This window comes from Muntiacus reevesi, chromosome 1 (assembly GCF_963930625.1).
Source record: "Muntiacus reevesi chromosome 1, mMunRee1.1, whole genome shotgun sequence".
NCBI classification, from domain to species: domain Eukaryota; kingdom Metazoa; phylum Chordata; class Mammalia; order Artiodactyla; family Cervidae; genus Muntiacus; species Muntiacus reevesi.
In genome coordinates, this window is record NC_089249.1 from 236,676,925 (window position 1) to 236,698,241 (window position 21,317).

At 40.0% G+C, this 21,317-nt stretch overlaps 1 protein-coding gene across 1 annotated transcript; it reads right to left on the minus strand.

Annotated features, from left to right (window-relative positions):
• Positions 1–14,020: 14,020 nt before the first annotated feature.
• On the minus strand, positions 14,021–20,866 carry SPINK1 (serine peptidase inhibitor Kazal type 1). Its single transcript, XM_065935728.1, has 4 exons — positions 20,783–20,866; positions 18,912–18,943; positions 17,273–17,379; positions 14,021–14,115 (listed from the first exon to the last, which is right to left on the minus strand). The coding sequence occupies exons 1-4, from the start codon at positions 20,835–20,837 to the stop codon at positions 14,070–14,072; spliced, it is 240 nt and encodes a 79-aa protein (XP_065791800.1). The 5' UTR covers positions 20,838–20,866; the 3' UTR covers positions 14,021–14,069.
• Between the last annotated feature and the right edge of the window lie 451 nt (positions 20,867–21,317).

The following is a 21,317-nucleotide window of genomic DNA, read 5'->3' on the forward strand; positions in this document are numbered from 1 at the left end:
GACTACTCACTCAAATTCAAGTCATGGGACACAGTGAAAAAGAAAGAACCAAAGGAAGGAGCATTCTCTCTTTTCAGAGTTTCCTGTTCTTTGGTTTCATGGCAGAGGACCACAGATAAGCATAAGAGGATGCCATTGAATGACAATTTTAAGCAGTCTTGTCTTATTCCCCAAGAATTGTCTAAGAATAGTCTTTTTGATCCAGAGAAAAGAATAACTCTGAAGAGAGATCTTCATTTTCTTGTACCCAGAAGTATGTGAGCCTTCCATGGCCTCTGCTCTACTGTCTCTCATAAGGGCCTCAGCTACTGAGCAGTAACTGTAGATCACAGGCTCCCAAGAACAACAAGTCAACTCAAGTAGAATGAGAAGGCATGCAGCCTCCTAGGCACCTCCAGTACTTGTTCTCTTCTCCTGTAGCTCTCAGTCCCAGCATGTATGGGGGCATAGAGAGGTATACCAGAAGGCTGGGTTTTATTGCAGACCCTTTCTTTGTTGCAGGGATTTGGTGTAGGTGGGCATAGAAAGACAGTGAAAGGAGATACTTTGTAAGCCTCTCTGAAGCTCCCCACACTGCCCAGGCATTGCTTTTGGGACCCAGAGCCTAGCTGAGAAATCGAGGCTGATGGTGGGACTTGAGTCCAATGAGACACTCACTTCTGTGCCCCTCTCTTGATACTTCTCTAGTGTTCCTTCAAGGAACAAATATTACAGTTATTTCTTCATTAATTTGTGGGGGGATAATAGTGTGTCAGATAACTGAGATGTAAAACAAACCAAACAATATACAACTAAAATTCAAGCTGAATCCTTATAATCAGTGGCAATTATTGATTTTTTTTTCTCCTTAGTCTTCACTGCTAAACTGCTTGAAGCCTCCTTTATACTTAAGTCCAGAGTTAATGGCTGTCCCAGCAAGAGGTTTACAACAGTGTTCTTGGGCTCTGCCTCCAGTCCTCTAAAGTAAATCAAAACCCACCTTCCAAAGAGCTGCCTTGCTCTCTTTTCTTTGCCTCTCAAGGTTCTGGATTAAAGAGGTTCCAAAATATCTATGAACTGTCCCTTCTTCAGTGTTTCTTTCCTCTAATTGGTTGAGTCCCCTAAGATAATGAAGCCAAAGAACAAGTGAGTGAATAAAGGAAATGCACACTTGGTTTATAGTAAATGAGTAATGCAGAAGCTAGAAGAGGTAGGAAATGAAAGAGAACCTTCTGTCACCTCCCTCTGACTCCTGAGGTCTTGCTCTATGGCTCTCCCTGACAGGAATGCTCCTTGAGGTTTTGAATGGCTAAGGGATGATCTTAGCCTGTACTTGGTCTACTAACAATTTTCATTGTTGACCAATTTTATGGTATACAAAATTATTCTTCAAGGAAGTACAGTTCAAACACTCTACAGAGCCTACTTCGGTAAGAGAGTTTAAAAACAGCCAAACTCTGCCTTTTCCAGCCTCCTTGCTCCCAAACCTCACTGCATTGGCATTGATGTAATTTTCTGCCAGTCTACAATAAAAGGAAATGCCTCAAGTATGGTGCAATAAAGAGCATTAGAAATATATTCTCTGAAATAGGAAAGAGTTCCTTGCAGTTAAGCATTTGGGAAGGGAACCACAGGTGAAAAAAGCAGTGAGAATAAAACTAATCAGAAGTTATGGTAAGTAGACATGGCAAGAGCAAGTTAAACATGAGGGAACATTTGCTGCAGAATCTGGGTAATCATACACAAATGCCATAAGACTCTTTAGAAAGAAGCTCTTTAGCTGGAATCTCCCATTAGCATTTCTAATAGTCTCCTAGGTCAGCGAATCAGTATATTTGACTTTAAAAAGCCTCATGTCCTTTAATATATAGATCATTCTTGGTTTAAGTGCTGAAAGTTAGTAATTTTGTATTTACTTAATGACTTTAAAAACACCAGTTTACCATTTGTGGTCTAACATTAATACTGAAATAAAGGAGGTCACTTAAACAGCTCTGTCTTGCTCCAATATATTTTCCATTGACTACATATCGAGACATAGCAACACTGAATACAGACTCTTTGTGTTACACATGTGGTATAACGCAAACCTTGGCCCATCAATCATTCTTTCCCAGTGGCTTTGAGTAAATAATGCAGTACTTCTTTCTTAGGAGAATGTCTCCTTCCCAGTTTTCTAGAAACAACAACAAAATGCCCTCTTGTTTGCAACAACAAGGATATGCTCATCTAAATTAAGTTGATCTCTGGAGACAGATGGACGTGACTTACACTGAGCCTGCCCTGGGCAGCAGATACATCCAGGCGAGAACAGTAGGATAAACAGGTAAAGATTAAGATTTAGAAGCTGGGTCAGGTGATGGCCTAGGTCTACGTGAGACTTGGCAGAGAGAACTGAAAAGCTTAGCTGGGATGAAGGGAAAGGAACCCTAAAAATCATTTGGCTATTAATATGATATAGGCATAATTTGATCCCTGGGATATCCTATTCTAATGCCTGATTTGGTTTTGCTCTGTTCCTTACTTTCTACAATTTGGCCAATCTTGTCCTCAATGTCCCTTATAGCTGTTTTCCCCCTTCTTTCACATTTAATGTGCTCTCCCAGTTCAGGGGTAACAACTGACCCTTGCAAACCTTGCCCACTCTGAACTAATTTCTTTATTTCTTTCTTTCTTTTTTTCAAATGATTGTCCTAGAGCACACTTCAGTGGCTTCTATAACATGGATGCATCATAGAGGGGATACTGACTTATACACTATCTCTACTTTCTGTTTTTAAAAGGGAATTAGGTGGGAATTTGATGACTATTTAACGGTAGCAATCAGAAATCAAGGCATACAGAGGCAGATGTTTCCATCTGATGCCCAACCCACTGTTTTACTTTTTAAGGAATGACCTCTGAAAGTGACCCCTGAAATTCCCTTTGTTCTGAAAGGAACTTCATTGGCAAGTGTCAGGGCCACACGGGGAGTCATAACTAGCATGAGGTCTTCCCGCCTCAGTATTCTGGGTTCTAAGAGGAACATCACTTCAGTACAGGACTGTCAAGGACACACAGATCAGAGAGCAGAGCACAGAGTTGCCTCCTCCGGCTTTCTCCTTCTATCCCTTCTAGGGAAGTTCACAATTTTCTCTCCTGGGACCAAAGCACCGATCTCTCACTGCTAAAAGGATCCTGTTACAGTGGTGAGTTTTCTCACAGTGGTGAGTTTTATTTCCTTGTCTACCACTTGAAACTGACTTCCAGCCAATGCTATCTTGAGGAAGCAGGTGCAGGCTGTTAGGGGACTTTGCTCTGTCCCAGGCTCGTTCTCTTTCTGCTCCAGTGACATTCAAATAGAGTATTTCACCCAGATTCCTTAGAATGAACAAAATTATCCCTCTTCTCTCTTTCAGAACTTAACATCATTGATACCAGTCTCTCTCAATTATGTTTGTTTGCAAGTGCTTTTTATCAGGTAAGTAATTTCTGGCTTTGAGTTTTTGAATGTCTGAGAGGAAAAGTCTGTCTCACTTTCCAAAATTATCAATTAGTAAGTCTCCTTCTTCCTAGTTAGGTGTGCAAAATGCCCATATTTGTTCCCATAGACACAATTTGTAAGCATGAAGCACTTAACTGTCTTCCAATAGAACTCTAACTAAATGTGGTAAAGATAGTAAAGGCAGGAACAAGATATGAGAGCATCATTTACCCTGGGCAAGGGTTTGGGAGAGTGTTGGCATGAAACAAGTGACAAATCAAGCATGGGGATGACACTCTCGAGAGCAGTGATCATCTTTTCCTTGAAGATGAGCCTTCCTGATGCTTACGTCCATTTCCCTGTGCTTCAGTTTCCTTTCCTTTCACCCCTAAGAAGCCTTGTTCTCACTGCCTCCTACACTGGAAGCAGAGAGGGGAGGGCAGTAGGCATAAAACCCCCAGTCCTTTAGTCTTACCTCCTGAAAGTCTTGCTTTCTTTTTCCATGGATAGTGGCCCTTTCTCCCATCCTAAATGTGCAGGATTTTATCTACTGAACAGAAGTAACAACTCATCCAGAGATCCAGGCAACTTCTGGGAGATAAGACTGCTGTAACTCCCTCTCTGGGGCAGCTCTACAGGGAAAAGAAAGAAGAGTAAACCTATAGTAAATGAAAATAAGTCACTGAAAAAGAGAGAAGGACCATTCCCACCAGCATAGACAAACATCACACACTTTTTCATCTGCTCTGCTAAAAACCCATTTGTGTCTCTTTGTTCTTCCCATAGAAGCCTTTTCTTCTTCCTCCTTTTCCCCTACTGAGTTAGGCATATATACCTCTAAGTTTAACCATTTAATAAACTAGTGACTTTTTTGTTAGCTTTCATGTGGATATGAATCAGTCATTTTTCTCCTGTCAATCTGTTATAGATCAGTTTAATTTGTAGACTCCAGTTACTGAATATAACTGGGTAAAGAAAAGTTGTCTTTCTCTACATGTCAATTTTTAAACCTCAATTTTCATATAATATGAAAGCAGCAACCCCAATTCTTTAAAAATTTTGGTCACCACAAAATTCTTGATATAAATTAACTTTCGTTTATTAGAGAAAGTGCTGTGTTTGTATAATACGGAACACAGAAATACTTAGGCCTCAATTACTCCCCCTAGGAAACTCTGACAAACACATAAAGATTAGTACACTTTCTTATAATTCAATATTGACTGTGGTTATAATAAGAGAGGAACCAACACATTTTTTTGGAATTTGGAAGAGAACAGTTTGGGAGAGGAAGAAAAAACTCATGGGAGGTTTAACAACTGAGCTAGATGAGGAATCAGGGGGATCCACCCCAACTCCACTGATCTGAAATATCTGCAAGGTGTGGTTAGGCCACTGAAATTGTAAAGAAACTCTCCAGGGGATTCTCATTGAGTCTAAAATTTGAGAACCAATATCTTAAATGACGTTTATTAAATAGGTAAAAGTGACAGATAAAAAAGGAATGCAGAAAGACATTAAGGGCTTATAACCACCAGGCTAAATTAGGACTTTCTTTAGTAGACAATGTGTAGCCACATTTTAGACAATGTAATTGTCTAAAAAGACAATTACAGCTTTTTCATTAAAGTACTACTTTAATTATTTTGTGGTCTAGAAGCAAGGGTTCCTAGGTGGCACAGTGGTAAAGAATCTGCCTGTTAATGAAGGAGATGCAGGAGACACAAGTTCAATCAGTCCCTCAGTTGGGAAGATTCCCTGGAGGAGGAAATGGCAACTGACTCAGGTATTCTTGCCAGGAAAATCCCATGGACAGAGGAGCCTGGTGGGCTACAGTCCAGGAGATCGCGAAGAGTTGGACACGACTGAAATGACTAAGCACATATGTTTGCATGAAGTGTATAGTGTAGAAGGATATATTGGAAGGAAGACAGGCTGAATAACCTTGGGCAGGTAGAGCATCTAGTGAGTTATATTAAGTCATATCAGCAGTAATGCTGGGCTTTGAGAGGGCAGTATTTGGGAAAATGGAGAAGAGGGGTTAGACTTGAGAGAGTATTTTAGGGATGGATTCCATTGTCCAAATTCTATGGAAAATTTTGTTGGTCCTCACGTGTTACCTCTACTAGATACCATTGATTTTTTTGAGTGAGCATGCACTGGGGAAGGAGATGTGTGTTTGGCTATGAAACAGATTTACTGACCTGACTCAAATACCTGAGAGTGCTTTAGATGCCTAGAAAATCAAGAAAAGAGGAAAGGTTAGAAGACTTTGGAGAGATCAGGGCTTCTGCAGTGGCAGAGATCTTGAAAAACTGTTTGAGAAATTGGCAAACACATAAAAGGAGCAAAAAGAGGGGACACTTAAGAAGAGTTGTATGAAGAAAGAATTCTCAGAGGTCATACCTTCATCTGATAAGCCAAGAAAAAATGAGACAGATGGAGGGTGTGGGAATAATATGTGTGTGAGAGAGAGAGAAATAGAATGGTGGTGGTGGTGGTGGGGAGTTGAGCAGTAAGGATAATTCAGAGACATAATGCAGAGGCCAGAGAGCATGGTGGGTTCAGGGAACCTGGAGTAATTATTTTTAAAGAAGGGGAGGCTATAAATGCTGATATAGGTCAAGGCAGTAGCAGTTATAAGTGAGAGATGGACAGAGAGTGTAACATGACAGATAAGCCAAGGAACTCTGCACTTTTACTAGTTATAACCCTGTGTGAAGGAGAATCTCAGTTTTCTCATTCCTAAAATGAGGCTCTTGGGGGTGGGCTGGGGAGTTGGGGGGTGGTTCTTTTGAGAATTCAATGGAACAATGCAAGGGAAGCATTTAACATAGGGTCTGGGACAGGATTATTACTCAGTACAAGTTAGCTCCTATTATCTTTATTAATTTCCATCAACTTTATAAGATATTAAGGCTAATTTACATTGTTAAGATTTGAAAGTTGATTTCTATTCAGCTATTTTTTTAGTATTTTAAAGTTCTTCAGAAATAAAAAAAATTACTTCAAACATATAGCTGTAAGTTTTAAAGAAAAACACATATATCTCAGTAAATAAGAGTTTTAAAAAGCCCTGATATTTAGCATAAGCAGTTCAAAAATATAATAACTTACTTTGAATATGGCCTTAAAAAATTACATTCACTATGAAACTTCCTAAATTTTCACTGTCTTTCTCTCTCCTTCTCATTCTCTTTCTATTTAGGTGCTTATCTCTTTTATTATTATTATTATTATTGTTTTTATACTACACACGTCTCCTTCTGCTTTTTGCTCCTCTGATTTCCACAGGTATGCATTTTTCTTATTTTCCCAGTTGTTTTCTTTGTGTTTATTTTTCTGTTTTTAACACAATTGTTTGACAACACAACTAGATTCCTAATCTGCCACTTTCTGTTAGTCCTTTCCTTCCTTCAGCAGGGAACAATAAAAAGCCCCCCAATAGTATTAAATTTATTTTACATGTCTTATTCATGACTACACATACAATAAGTAGAGCAGTCATCTATAATGTTAGGGGAAGCGCACTGACTGAAACCGCCCATCCTGGTCAGGCACCATAGTAACCATTTGCATGAGTTGTTTTAGGACAGGCGGTCCTGGTAAGGAACACGGAACTAATCAGCCACCATCAACCAGAAGAGTTCAGGAAAGGTCAAAAGGAGACACCACATGTCCAACCAACCACCTCCCAGAATCCTTCTCTCTGGCATCCATCTTGGCTGAATAAGGCGTGTACCACCAGGAAGGACTCTGAGTCAGAAGAAGAAGTGAAGTCACTCAGTCGTGTCTGACTCTTTGCGACCGCCATGGACTGTAGCCTGCGAGGCTCCTCCATCCATTGGATTTTCCAGGCAAGAATACTGGAGTGGGTTGCCATTTCCTTCTCCAGAGGATCTTCCCGACCCAGGGATTGAACCGGGGTCTCCCGCATTACAGGCAGACTCCTTAAAGTCTGGGCCACCAGGGATGTCCCACAGCGGAATCCGGTGCAGCAGCTACGCTCTCCAGCCCTCTGAGGCGGAATGATTGGCTAAAGACTACCTGGAAACTAATCCCATCACCATAAAACTGCAAGCCAAGGCAGAGCTGGTCTCCTGGTTTCCCTTACCCTATGGCTTTCCACCCGGGTGCCCTTTTCCAATAGTCTCTTGCTTTGTCAGCACGTGTGTCTCCTTGGACAATTCATTTCCGAGTGTTAGACAAGAGCCCAGCTTCAGGCCCTGGAAGGGGTCCCCCTCCCTGCAACATATAATGTTACCATCTTTTTAAAAAATGCATGGTCACAAATGGCACTCCTCCAAACAGTGTTTTTTGACCTGATCTCCAACTAGCCTTTTTTATTTTTGATGTTTGTTGGCTTTCCAGTGAGTGTCTATTTGTTGAAAAGCAAAAATCTGTATTACTCCTTTTTCATGAACATCATTTTATTACCTCCATTTTTCACATTTTTAGCTAAAAATTAGGTACTGCTTACATGATGAATGAAAACAAAGGAAATTGTTGGCAGTGTAGAGTTTAGGACATTTTTATGTAATTGACTCCTTTGTTATGCAAATATGTTTATTTTAACTTAGTTGGAATAAGCAAAGGTTTTTAGGGGCTAAACTGAGCTAGAGAAATGGAAATAAAAGGTTCAATGTTCTTCCTGTTCCTATTCTTCAGGAGGCTCCATAAACTATAAAAAATAATCGACTATAAAAAATATACTCAGAAAAGCTTAATTTCAAACAAGTGTACTTCTCCAATGGACAAAAGTATTTTTTTGTATACTATTTTTGTCTGACAGCTTTAAATTTCGAATACTCTGAAACCAGTAAGAGAAATCATCCTGCATTCCTTATTTCTCCAGAGAAGGGGAATGTTATAACAATGGAAGTTGGGTTTACCACCTTATCTTCTACAAGGGCCACAAAAATCTTCTCTTCCACAAAACTTATTCCCAACCACTACTCTAGAGTTCTTGTTTTGGGGGTGTGGTTTATAGTTCTGGAATTTTTCTACAGTTAAAAGCAGAGAGATTTTAGTCTGACCTTGTATCCAGTTAAAGAATCTCTTCTGTAAGATAACAATTTAATAATGTAGTGAATTGTTTCTCCTCCTATCAGGGACATGTTCATGGACCAGGAGACCTTTTTAGTGAGCTCAAAGGGTTATGAGATGAATAACAACAACAACAATAATAGCTAATCCTTCTTGAGCTATACTTGTGCCTAACTATAAGGCAGGCACAGTGCTGACTGCCTTAAGAGAGACTTGTTATTATTAACCCTATATAATAGATTAAGGAATTGAGACATTGAGAAATTCTCTGCCTTTTCCTAGGACACATGGTTAAACAGTGGTAAAACCAGATTCCACCCCAGGACTCTAACCCAGAGTCCTTGATTTTAACCATTATACTATTTGATATTCTACTAAACCCAAATCAAACTCCCTTTAATCCCTACTCAATTAGTCTAAATTCTACCCTTTGGGGCCAAAAAGAACATGTTAATTTCTCTTCTTCATTCATTCATGTAGCAAAGAGAATATTAATCAGGCACCTTCTAGATGTTAGATACTGTCTTCCAGCCTGTAATACAGCACTGAGAAGAGAGTTTTTGCTTTCATCGTGTTAACGCTCTCTCCCTTAAATTATTTGAAAAAAGCCACTAGACTTCTAAAGGTTTTCCTTTCCTCAGAGCAAAGTTTTCTATTCTTTCAACCATCTGTTATAGCACAAAGTTGCAAATTCTTACCTATCATGGTAGCCTCTCTCCTCTAAACACATTTCAGTTGTAAATTTCTTTTTTTAATTGGCATATAATTGCTTTGCCATGTTGTGTTAGTTTCTGCTATAGGAAAACTGTGTGAATCAGCCAAACATATACATGTATCCCCTCCTTCTTGAGTCTCCCCGCCTGAGCTGCTGAACCAACCAGACATGAGACAGCAAATGAAACAGTAATCTACATGCTTTCTGATGGGTCTGTCAAAAATAAGGCAACCTGCCCCAAATGGAATTTCTTAGGCTAAGACTCATGTCACCAAACTGAATTAACTTCATTTTAGTTTCCATTCCCAGAAATAGAATCTTAAACTAGTGATCAGAAATTGCCTAATCAGCATCAGTTAAGTAATTTGCCTGATAGACCTCCCGCCATCCCCTAAAGAAAAGGGACCCTACAACGCTCAATCTGCTTTTTGTCCAGTAACTTCTTTTGTCCTGCCTCCTTTGTGAATGTAAATGCCACTTTGCACTGACCCTTGGGGCTCTTCCTAACTGCTAATTTGGATGCCACACAATTTGAATCCATTTTTGCTCAAACAGAATTTTTAATATGCCCCAGTTTATCTTATCACAGGTCTGGTGACTGAACAGGAACCAAGGAGACCTTTGACGGCCCTCAGCAGCCACAAGCAACAGCAGCAAAGGTACCTGAGGAGCCCCTTGAGTCGCTGCTTCCTCACTGCCTCTGGAGGTGGTGGGTAAGTTTCCTCTAATCCTCCATCCTTAGCTTGTGTGTTAGGAGCGTTCACTGTTTTGAGCATTTTTTGCATTTTGAGCATTTTTCCCCCCATGACCTGGATCCCCAAACTGGCCTGAGTAGGGTGGCGTGGGACATAGAGATAGGACTGTTTCCAGTGACAGACACGGTCTGACCCCTAAACCAGACCCGGTGGAGGATCAGACCAGGTCTGACTTATGCTGGATTGGGTCCAGAGTGAGGCCTCCAGCAAGGGAAATTTTGTTTGAAGGCTGAACAAGCAAGTTAAGCTTACCAAAAATAATCATGAATTACAATGGCCACAGTGGAGAACTTTTAAGCTAGATAAGCTTATCCATGTATGACGTTCCTTGGAGAAGATATGTTCTGAAGAAAATGGGGTCTTCTCAGCCAACACTCACCATAAAGGATAGACAGAAAATTCTTTTTCCTTCTTTAAAGTTCCTAGTGACCACTGGGACACACTACTCTCTCCATAACCTGCAGAGAGGATCCAGGGAGATCCGGCAGGAGCCGGCCAAAGATAAGAATACTTGTGTGGTGCTAATTTGCTTCAGTCATATCCAACTCTTTGCAACCCTATGGCCTAGCCCACCAAGCTCTTCTGTCTATGGGATTCTCCAGGCAAGAATACTGGAGTGAGTTGCCATGTCCTCCCTCCAGGGGATCTTCCCAAATCAGATCTCAAACCGCTGTCTGTCTCCTGCATTGACAGGCGGGTTTTTTTCTTTCTTTCTTTCTTTTTTTTTTTTTTTTTTTACCACTAGCAGCATGGGAAGCCTATAAGAATAGTTATGTGGACTTAAAAAAAAAAAAGTATGATGTGAGAGTTGCAAATTAAGTTTTATTTGGGGTAGAATGAGGACTGCAGCCCAGGAGACAGCATCTCAGACAGCTCTGAGAAACTGTTCCAAAGAGGTGGTGGGGGGAAAGGTTAGTATATATGTGATTTTTGGTAAAGAGGAAATACATGCAATCAAGCACATATTTTTGCAGAAGGTTTCTACTAGTCTCGTGAAGCCTTTGCTAGTTGTAGGGAACAGTCATTACCATGAAGGATTTTAGTGCTTTTCTAGATATGGGGAGATACAAGAACTGGGCTCCTGAAATTATCTATCTGAAAGACCTGTCCTGCCATCCCGCACCCTTGCAACTGAGCACTTCATTTCTGATCTTCACCCTGAACTCCTTTCAGGGGATGTTGAAGGTCAGCACCTGTAGCAGCATATGACTTAATCCTTGCAGCGGTAGATAGGTAGATGTCAAGTGCCAATTTGTAGTTGACACCAAAGTCAGCCGGCTCATCACTGTCTCTATCTGTAGTGCCTGCTCCAGAGAGCACGGTAGGTTTCATTTTGTCCCTTCCTTTCCAAATCCAGATTGGCAGGAGAAAATCATTTGTAAGAAATCAGTCTGTTACTGAACATAAGTTCATGTGCCCATTGCACAGTGAGGCCAAACGACCAAAACGTCAGAGTGTGGAGCAGAGACTTATTGGAGGACCAAGCAATGGGCATGAGGTGGCTTACGCTCAAAAACCCCAATTCTCTGATGCCGTTCTGGGAGAAATTTTTATACGTAAAATTTGGGGTGAGGGCTATAGTGTGTGTGATTCTCTTCTGATGGGTTGGTGGGTGAGAACAGAGTGGTTCCAGGGACTTTGTGCTCAGCCTGAAGTTACCACCCTCCACCTGGGTGTGGGCCTTAGTTCCTGCAGAAGAACTCAAAGATATCATTAAGTGTATCCCTTGGAAAAGACCCTGGTGCTGGGAAAGATTGAGGGCAAGAGAAGTGGGTGATGAGATGGTTGGATAGCATCACCGAGTCAATGGACATGAGTTTGAGCAAGTTCCAGGAGACAGTGAAGGACAGGGAAGCCTGGCGTGCTGCAGTCCATGGGTTTGCAGAGTCAGACACGACTTAGCAACTGAACAGCAACAACACCCCTTGAGGAGGAACCAGGACTCGGCTTTAATCACTGCGTTTTAGTTTCTTGATCACTCTTCCTTTGTTTCTGCATTCTCTTACTTTCCTGATTGAAGGTGCTATTTGGAACTCAGGGAAGGCCTAGGAGGCTGAAGCCCTTTTTCTGCAAATGAGAAATATGGGACAGAGAAAGGATTCCTACCCAAGAGGGTCCTCCAAGATCCTGCTCAGTTTCAGATTCTTCAATCATGTGACTCATAAATTTGCTTTCAGGTGCCATTAGTTGCCCTTTCTTTCTTTTCAGGGGCAGCTGTTTCCTCTTATTTGTCTTGTTTTGTGTCCCAAGAACTTGGCCTGGCAACAGTTAAGTTGGAGGCCTCAAAAATATGGCCAGGCAGAAATGTGGGTTGCCTAACTTTATGTTTTAACCAGTCAGAAAGTGAGCAGAACCATTAAAGGTAGACAATCTAGGTTTATGTATTGCCTCTGCCTATAATCTCCAAATCTCTTCTCTCCAGACGGCAACAATTTCTAGCATTCAATGTTTAGATCTGTTTACTAAAGCAAACTTCCTTAAGCTTAGCATTGCCCTTCAAATGTCCTCTAGCATCACAGACAAGATGCTGGAAGCCATCTTGCATCCATAACTTAACCTGGTGAGCTGGGAGGTGTGTGTTTGGCTGTCACTTAGTAGACCACAGCATCCCCTAGTGGTCAGATTTAAACCTCAAGCCGTGTGTATTCTGAATACCACACGATGTAACCTAAACCTTAAGTGCCATGCAACCGTGTTTTGCAAGTGTGGGACAGATTTTATTGGCTACTTTCGGTTCAATGGGTGATGAATTCTTCACTATTTTTCAGGGAACCTGATGCATCTCAAGGTCATCTCACCCTCTATCCACTTCTCCATTCTGGGCTACTTCTTTGTCTGAGCTTGGAATTCAAGCTGCTTTTCCTTCTCTATTTTTGTGATTATAGATACCTTTTTCCTTTTGAGGCACTTCTTATTTCTACATAGGCCATTTAATGTGAGCATGTTACCGAATAAAGTTCCTGTAGAAGAAATCAGGAAGGGATAGTCTACCTGGGGTGATTGTGGTTTAGACTATATTGCATTAGATTTGGAGTCTGTCCTGAATTAAAAGCCTAATTTTGCCACCTTATTTGGTGGTGATATTAGTCAGGTTATCTAACTTTGCTAAGTTTACTCATGAGATAAGGTTAACCACACAGGGTTATTGTGGCTCATAGGCAAAGCAAAGTGAACTACACAGAGGCCTCATGATCATTTCATCTGTAGTCTGTAGGTCTGTAGTCCCTTCTTTTCACAGCAGATCATCTCTTGGGGGTGCTTTGGTGGCAAAAGTTAAATCAGAATCAGGTCTTAGTTCCTCTTTGTTCATCTCAGCGCAAACCCGTGAGACCCAAAAAAGCAGATCTCCAAGTCAAGCCAGAGATATAGTCCTCAGGTTGCCAGCAAAAATGGGGAGCTCTACATCACTGCCACTTACTCAGTAACTAGTGGGGAATGGCCTCTGCTGGGGGAGAATTAAGGCTGAATGCAAAGGCTCCTCCACTGCACAGTTGAGAAAATGTAACTCTTTTGGTTTCCGCAGTGATTCAGAGCCTCTTTGAGAAAGTCGTGCCTAACCTCAAATCTACTGTGAGATATGTGGAAAATCTTAAGACCAAACTCTATTCCACTGGACAGGCAGCATTTCAGAATCATATGCCTCTGTGCCTAGACCAGTGCCAGGCACAATAGATGCTCAGTGAAATTCCAAGGAACCCTAAAGAAATTATTTCAGTCAGTGAATGGTGTGAGCCAACATGTTTCTGGACAGTTTTCCAATTGTTTCTTAAAATGCTTCTCTAATTCCCATGAAGTTATGATATTTGTGATCAACTGAATCCTGTTATTTAATGTCTGCAATCACATTTCCTGACAGAGTCCTCAGAATGTGAGGAGGATGGGGAAGGGAAAAGAATCCTCAAAGAAGTCCTGTCCAAAATTATAGGATTGCTGTATTTTGTAAAATTCAGTTTATTCTGAGTTTGCCTCCATCCTCTGTTCTCGATATAATCAAACATGCCTTTGAGGAAAAAGCATATGGGAGCAACAGGACGTACTTAGATGCACTTTATTCAGCAATCAGGCCAGCCACGCATTGTAGTGTACTTATGGGATTTCAGAACTTTGGTTCTCAGCAAGGCCCAGATTTTTTAATGAGGACAGGAGTCTGACGTTCCCTGTAGAAGAGATTGGAAAAAAAATTAATTTAAACTTTGCTGAGAAAATGTGACTATGGAGGGAAAACAAGGAAAAAAATTCAGCTTTATTTAAAATGAGAGGTTTGAGATTTCCTTCCATTTCTGTTTCTCTTATTCATATACTCATTCACTTATTAAGTCATCAAATACTGATTGAGAACTACTACCTATATTGAGGATACAACAGAAGGGAAAAATGTTTGTCCTTAGAGAGTTGACAGATCTAACAGGGCATCATTAAAAGTCTCGGAATTAATCTTTAATCCATTGTTGCTTTTCCTGCTGACGGCATTTGTCCTAGCCACCAGATTTCCAGCTTAGCAGGTGCCCAGGCTACTTTCAGACCTTTGCCTTAGGACTCTGGGGATTCCCATCTGTGAGATTTTGCAAAAGGAAATCATATCGCTATCTCATAGGATAGTTGCTTAAGTTAGCATCTAGACAGAGCCCATGGTTTGACTTATTTTCCATAGCTAAGCTGTCCATGACAGCTGACATGATCTCATGTAGCTGCTTAAATTTAAATCAGTTTAATAATGTTAAAAGTCCAGCTTTTTGGTTATGGTAGCCACATTTTAAGTGCTGGTGCCATGACTAGAGGCCTCCATATTGGACAGCATTTCTGTCATTGCAAAAAGTTCTTACAGGAGAATGCGAGTTTATAGAAAAGAATTTGCCAGTGTAGGTTGCCTGAAAAGATACAGAGTAATTAGAGAGAAAGTTCTTACTGAATATATCTGCCAGGAGCATAATGATCAAGGAGATGCAAGCCCTTGTTCGTCTACCCATCTCAAAACTCAACAACTAGTGTCAGAACCTGGAACTAGTTACCATACAATATATCAATACTTGTTTGGGGGTTTTAATGGGCAGTAGAAAGAAAAGCAAAATGATACATGAGAAGCGTTGAAACATATATATTACCATATGTAAAATAGATATCTAATAGAAAGTTGCTCTACAACACAGGGAGTTCAACGCAGTACTCTGCGACAGCCTGGAGGGGTGGGCCAAGGTGGGGGCAGTTCAAGAGGGAGGAGATGTATGTATACTTATGGCTGATTCACACTGTTGTATAAATATTGTGAAACAATTATCCTCCAACTAAAAATATTTTTTAAAAAATGGTACTTTTGAAAAAGCCACATTTCCCTCTCCTGCTTTCTTATCACAGAAATATAGGAAGAGAAATTACTTTTTCGGGCATTCAAATATTGCTCTCATATTTACATATTTTTAAAAGAATAGAAAAGGCAGGTAGGACTGATAGATTTTTAAAGTCTGGAGAAACAGGGTGTCCCAGCCCTATGCTCATATTTTTCCAGTGTTTCACTCTAGATATTAGGCCATTTGATCTTGGCACTTGGGCCCAAGTCTCAAGGCTGTTGTACTGCTTTCCCCTCCCCTTGGACAGAAATATGATGTTTGACTTTAACATCAATAACATAGGCCATGAGAAAGCTAACAGGTGGTTTCAACTTTCTTTTATAAGTCTTTAATGTGGGATTTTTTTTAAAAGCAGAGCATCTAATGTTTTCAGCCTAAAACTTTAGGATATTAAATATTTCTCCCTGGGAACCCAATTCCACAATCCTTGTTAAATACCAAGAATTTTCTGAAATGATTTAAAGCAGATCAAAAAGAGGGTTCATGGTACAATGAATTAGAGCAGTGGAATGATGGACGTGCATGCAGTCATTTGAGTCTAAATCAAAGTCTTAACACCACATCAGTTCCAAAATAACAATTTTCTAGGTTCCTTGCAAAATCTCTTTTGTTTGACCATTCTACATCTTTATTTAACCTGGAAGGCCCTTGTGATATTATGAAAACAGACCACTGTTTAAATGACTTCCTTTTCAAGAATCCTTTCTTGACCCTTTCAGTAAGAGGAAATCTGTCTCTCTCCTTCATTCCTATAGCACATTGCTAACACCCATTTAATGGCGTTTGTCACAAATTACAAGAAGCTACCTTATTTGTGCTATTTTCTCTTAGTTAAATCCACAAGGAAAGCGGAGGAGACTAGCACAATGCTTGGCAGAAAGTGTTTCGTAGCAAAGACAGAACATTTGTGGCAAATTTATTTCTCTGAGTTCGTGAGTCTGATTCCCATCACCTACCCACCTGCAGTCAGTTCAGAAACTCCACTGAGGCTGGTTCTCACATCCATTAAAAAAAGTGTTACCAAAATATGTTTCTGGTCACCTAATCTATATAATTCACACTTGAATATTTTAGGATTTTAGTAAACACAATGATTACTATTTCAAAGAATGTGTTTTTTTTTTTTTTTTTAAGTATAATGGAATTTGGGGCATATTGTGAGTTTAAAAAATCCATACTATCTCGTTTGCTATAAAAGCTTGAGTTTTTATCATAGAACTGATTTTTTAAAAAATTAACTGAAAGAAGCATTCAAACACTTCCCCTCCTCTATGCTTGGCAATTTCTTAAACACCTTTTTTACTCACTATATTATCACTTACTTTCTGGCTTTTGTTCAGTTTTTTCTTAATATTGGAATGCTTCTCTCTCCTTCTTTAGAATGTCCTAGAGAAAGCCTCCAAACGTCTCAAAATCCTAGTGGGCATAATTAATTCTTTTTGATTTTGTGCTCTCAGATCACTTTGCTTACACTGCCACTGACCACACTGTGTTAGCATTGAGCGTAAGCAAACAGGAGACAAAACCTGTAGGATCTTCTTCTGTATCTCACACGTACTTAGGCTGGTACCTGACTTTATCATGGGAAGAGCAAGGGTTTCGTACCAGATCTGCCACTTACTGCTGAGCATTATTTAAACTAACTAAACCTTAATTTTCTCATGGGTACAATAAGCTTATTATTATTTACCTCATAGAGTCATTGTGAATGTTAAATGCCTTGCACAATGCTTGACACAATGTATACTATTTTCTTTCTTAATGCACACACACACTTCTATATAATCTTTACAGACATATAATAAGGAAAAAAAGAGATCAAGAGTGTTTTGGGGGAAAACTAGGTACTTTGTTTTTCACATGGTGAAATTCATGTTATTGGCATATTCATTGAGTCTTTGATATATAAAAATATGAAGACATCTAGCTTAAAATATATATTTTAAAAGAAATTCAAGCTTGTACTCACTTATTTTCCATACATAACAAGCATTCATTAGAATAAGTAACTCCATCTGTCCCACAGACAGGGTTATAGATCCTGGGACATCCGTTCACTCCATTTGTACACTTGGCCTATAAATGGAATAAAACAGAATCATTTCCCATCATTTTTCATTCTTTGAATTTATAGCAAAGTCTCTAAAATCTCCCTGAGTTTATCACCTTAAAAATGGATTGGAAGGATGATACTAAGTGTTCTAAAGGGAAGAATCCAACATTTGCATTCAGAAAACCTGGTTTTAAATAATGCCTCTGCTACTCACAGGCTGTGTGACATTGGTAAATCTCTTGGTGTCTCTGAACCACAGTCACTTCATTTGCAAAACAAGAATGATGGTGTTCTTTCTCCTACCTGTCTCATCATGGTGTTGTGAGGTTAGAATAAGGTAAGTGAGATAATGTTCAAATTTACAATCACTACAAGTGCTAGCTTCTCTCAGATCAGCCACACCTTGAAGCATGTTCTTCCTTGCACACAGTAGTCCTGTTACCCTGGTCTTATCCAAGTCACTTAAAGACATGCAGTGCCTTCTACCTTTGGAGTTTTTGCACAGCCTGTTTTCTCTACCATCAGTGAGAACTAGCAATTATGAAATGACTTTCACAGGGCAGACACTGTCCTAAATGCTTTTTATGTATTATTATATTTAAACTTCACAACTAGCCTATGAACTTTTTATCATGCTTTTCATCTAGTAAGGATAATAAAGTACAAAGAGAGTAAATCATCCCAGGTCACACACCTAATAATTACTGGTTCCTGGATTTAAGCCCTGTCAATCTAGGTCCTGAACTTTAGCTCGTCACCACTTCACTCTATTATTCATTTATTTATTTATTTTTGGTTGTGCTGGGTCTTTGTTGCTGCACAGACTTTCTCTAGCTGCAGTGAGCACAGGCTACTCTCTAGTTATGGTGTGTGGGCTTCTCATTGCAGTGGCTTCTTCTGTTGTGGAGCATGAGGCTAGTGGCCCATGGGCTTCAGTCGTTGCAGCTAGAGGGCTCAGTAGTTGTGGTTCCTGGGCTCTAGAGCACAAAACCCATTTGCCAATGGTTTTGGCAAACATGTTTTTTTGCTCCGCGGCATGTGGGATCCTCTCCAACCGTGGATGGAACCTGCGTTCTTGCACTGGTAGGAGGATTCTTTATCACTGAGCCACCAGGGAAACTCTAGGGTAAGTTGCTAATGGAATCAGAACTTCCTTATAATACATCACAAATGTAATAATTTATTTACTCATGCACTTTTGGTTTGTCATTGGCCTTCTCACCATATATAAATGTAATGAGAAGAGGACACTTCTTCCGCTGGTCTCCACTGAAAATTCTTGTCCTACAAGATAGCCCTACTATATATAAAAACCCCTTTACAGCAAACATAATATGACTACACAGAAATTGCCCGTGTATCTGAGAGTTTGTCCTTCAGCATAAGCACTTGTGGGGAACTACAATTACTACCCACGTTTAGTAGGTTAAGCCTTGCCAGCGTTCGTACTCCTTGTATTAACTTGAGGTTAAATTGAAAGGCAAGTTAGACTACACTTTGGTTGGGGCAAACAGTTCTAGCCCCAGAGGTAAAAAAATTACAAAATTGTCTTTACCTCTCTTCCCAGGATGTTAGCTCCACTGTTACCTGGAAAACATAAATCAGACATGTGAAGTTGAGTCTTGAATGGGAGGACAGATGTATTCTCATTCATAAATTTCTGCTTCCATTTAAGTTTATGTCTTCTCTGCTGGCCTCTTTCACCACCTAGCCTTTCTTATTTCCATCTTTTTTCCTCAAGGATATCTCACTGCTGTTCACTCACAGCCTGCCTATTGAAACCTCAAAAAAATTAAGCAAAAGTTTGATTAGGACAGAAGTATTATATATTTAAGACAAGTTGACTTTTTTCCTTGAAAATAATTAAATGATGTACTTACTGCTTAAGATGTCTCAGGCACAGAGCAAATACCTTCTGAATACTCACTGGCATTCTAGTTAACAACTTGTTTATTGATGTAGGAAATGTAAGTGTCTACCTCAAATTTATAGGTAAAGATATGGAGAGTTTCTATAACTTGTTTCTATAACCAGTAAAACAGTTAACACTAGCAATAACCAGGTCTTGTGATGCGAAACTAGCTTTTATATTTACACATAAGTCTTCTTTTGTAAGTGATTCTAAAAAAAGTGGAGCTCTTCTGACAACTCAAACTTTGGTTCTCAAAGACCTCTTTTCCTCCATTGCGTTGTGCTATTAGTTTAATTCACATTTTTTGAATTTACAAGTAGATACTTAAAATTGTCATGCTGCATTCTCCAGAAAATAGCAGCAGGTCTTGATGACATCATGTTTATGTAGGAGATGGTGACTGTGGGTGAGCTCATTATAGGGAAAAGGGACTAATTTGATAGTATTAGTCACTTCTTCTAAAGGAAGAAATGTTGGTCAGATTTGATTTTGTTATTAGTAATCTCTGAGGTCAGCTAAGTAAGGAGATAGTTCTCCCTAGATATTGCAGGGAAAGGGGACTAATCAGATAGTGTCTAAAGGAAGAAATGTTGGTCAGATTTGATTTTGTTATTAACAATCTCTGAGGTCAACTAGGTGAGGAGGTAGTTCTCCCGAGCTAAATGTTTTGAAAAGTCATAAGACACTCACGGGCTTGGAGCAGAAGTTCCCTGGAATAGTCAGAACTTGATGTGGTGAGAGTCCCACTGGATTTTAGAATCTAATTGAGTCTAAGATTTAATGAGCAGGTGATCGCCACACAGGCATCTATCTGTATTAATTGATATGCATGAGAAATGGAAAAGGGACCACCGCTCCCATAAATATTTAGTGAATACAACAAACAGCATTGTTCCTTTCTTTATAAAGTGTTGATTTGGCTTCTTTGCTAGATCTGATAAAAAATTTAGCACGCTAACCATTTCCAAAGACAAAAAGGAAACTGATGCCGATTCTGAGGGTTCAGATCGTCTCTCAGCATTATCAGGACAGTTTGAAGATATACATACACCATCTATTCAAGAAGAATATTTTTTACAAAAATATTCTGTAGGTCAAAAGTCAAATTCTTAAACTCTGCCCTGTACACTGAATAACTGGAAACCATTGTTACCTATTTCTGCAATTCCATGAGAACATAAAATTTGTAAATTGGCCTTAAACATGTACAGAGCTAGAAGGGTACTTGATGTTGAAATAATCCCTTCATTTTTCTACGTATTTCTGATGAAGAGTCAGCTTCATTACCTGAGGAAAAAAACATTTCATGTCTGAGCACTAGTAAAATTGTTTTCCTGTGTTATGTTAAAATCCATCTTTCTATATATAATTCTCATCCACTGATCTTATTTCACCTCCCTAGAATCAAAAGATCTGTCCAAGAGTAGACTCTAAGTCTTGAAAGTAATGTGCTCAATAAAGCAACAGATCAAAAAGATTTTACTCAAATCAGAAAAATACCCAAAGACACCTACCAGATAAACTCATCAGGACCAATGCAGTGAGGAGAAAGATGCTTGCCACCTTCATGGCTGAAGTGCTGGTTCTAGAGCTGAGTCGAAAACTTGCACTGAACTTACCACTTCGCTCTGGAGCCCTGGGACGGGAAGGGTCATATAGGCAGCATGGGTTCCCAGTCTCCACCTCCTGCTCTGTGTCACAGATCTCCTTGGTTATTGATTGACTCCACAGCATAGCCCGTTCTCCAGGTTTGGGGCACACCACCAGTGTAAGAAAGGTGTAACAGAGGAATGCCCTAGGCCTGAAATGTGCCAGGTAAAGACTGTCAGGAAGAGATTACTAGTGGTTAGTTGGTTCTTGCCCTAGCTTCCTCTGACTATGGAGAGAAAGCCCATAGACAAGTCCTGATTTTCTCATCTGTAAGGTGAACTCAAAAGTTCTTGTTGGTGAAACAGATCACCAGCCCAGGTTGGATGCATGAGACAAGTGCTCGGGCCTGGTGCACTGGGAGGACCCAGAGGAATCAGGTGGAGAGGGAGGTGGGAGGGG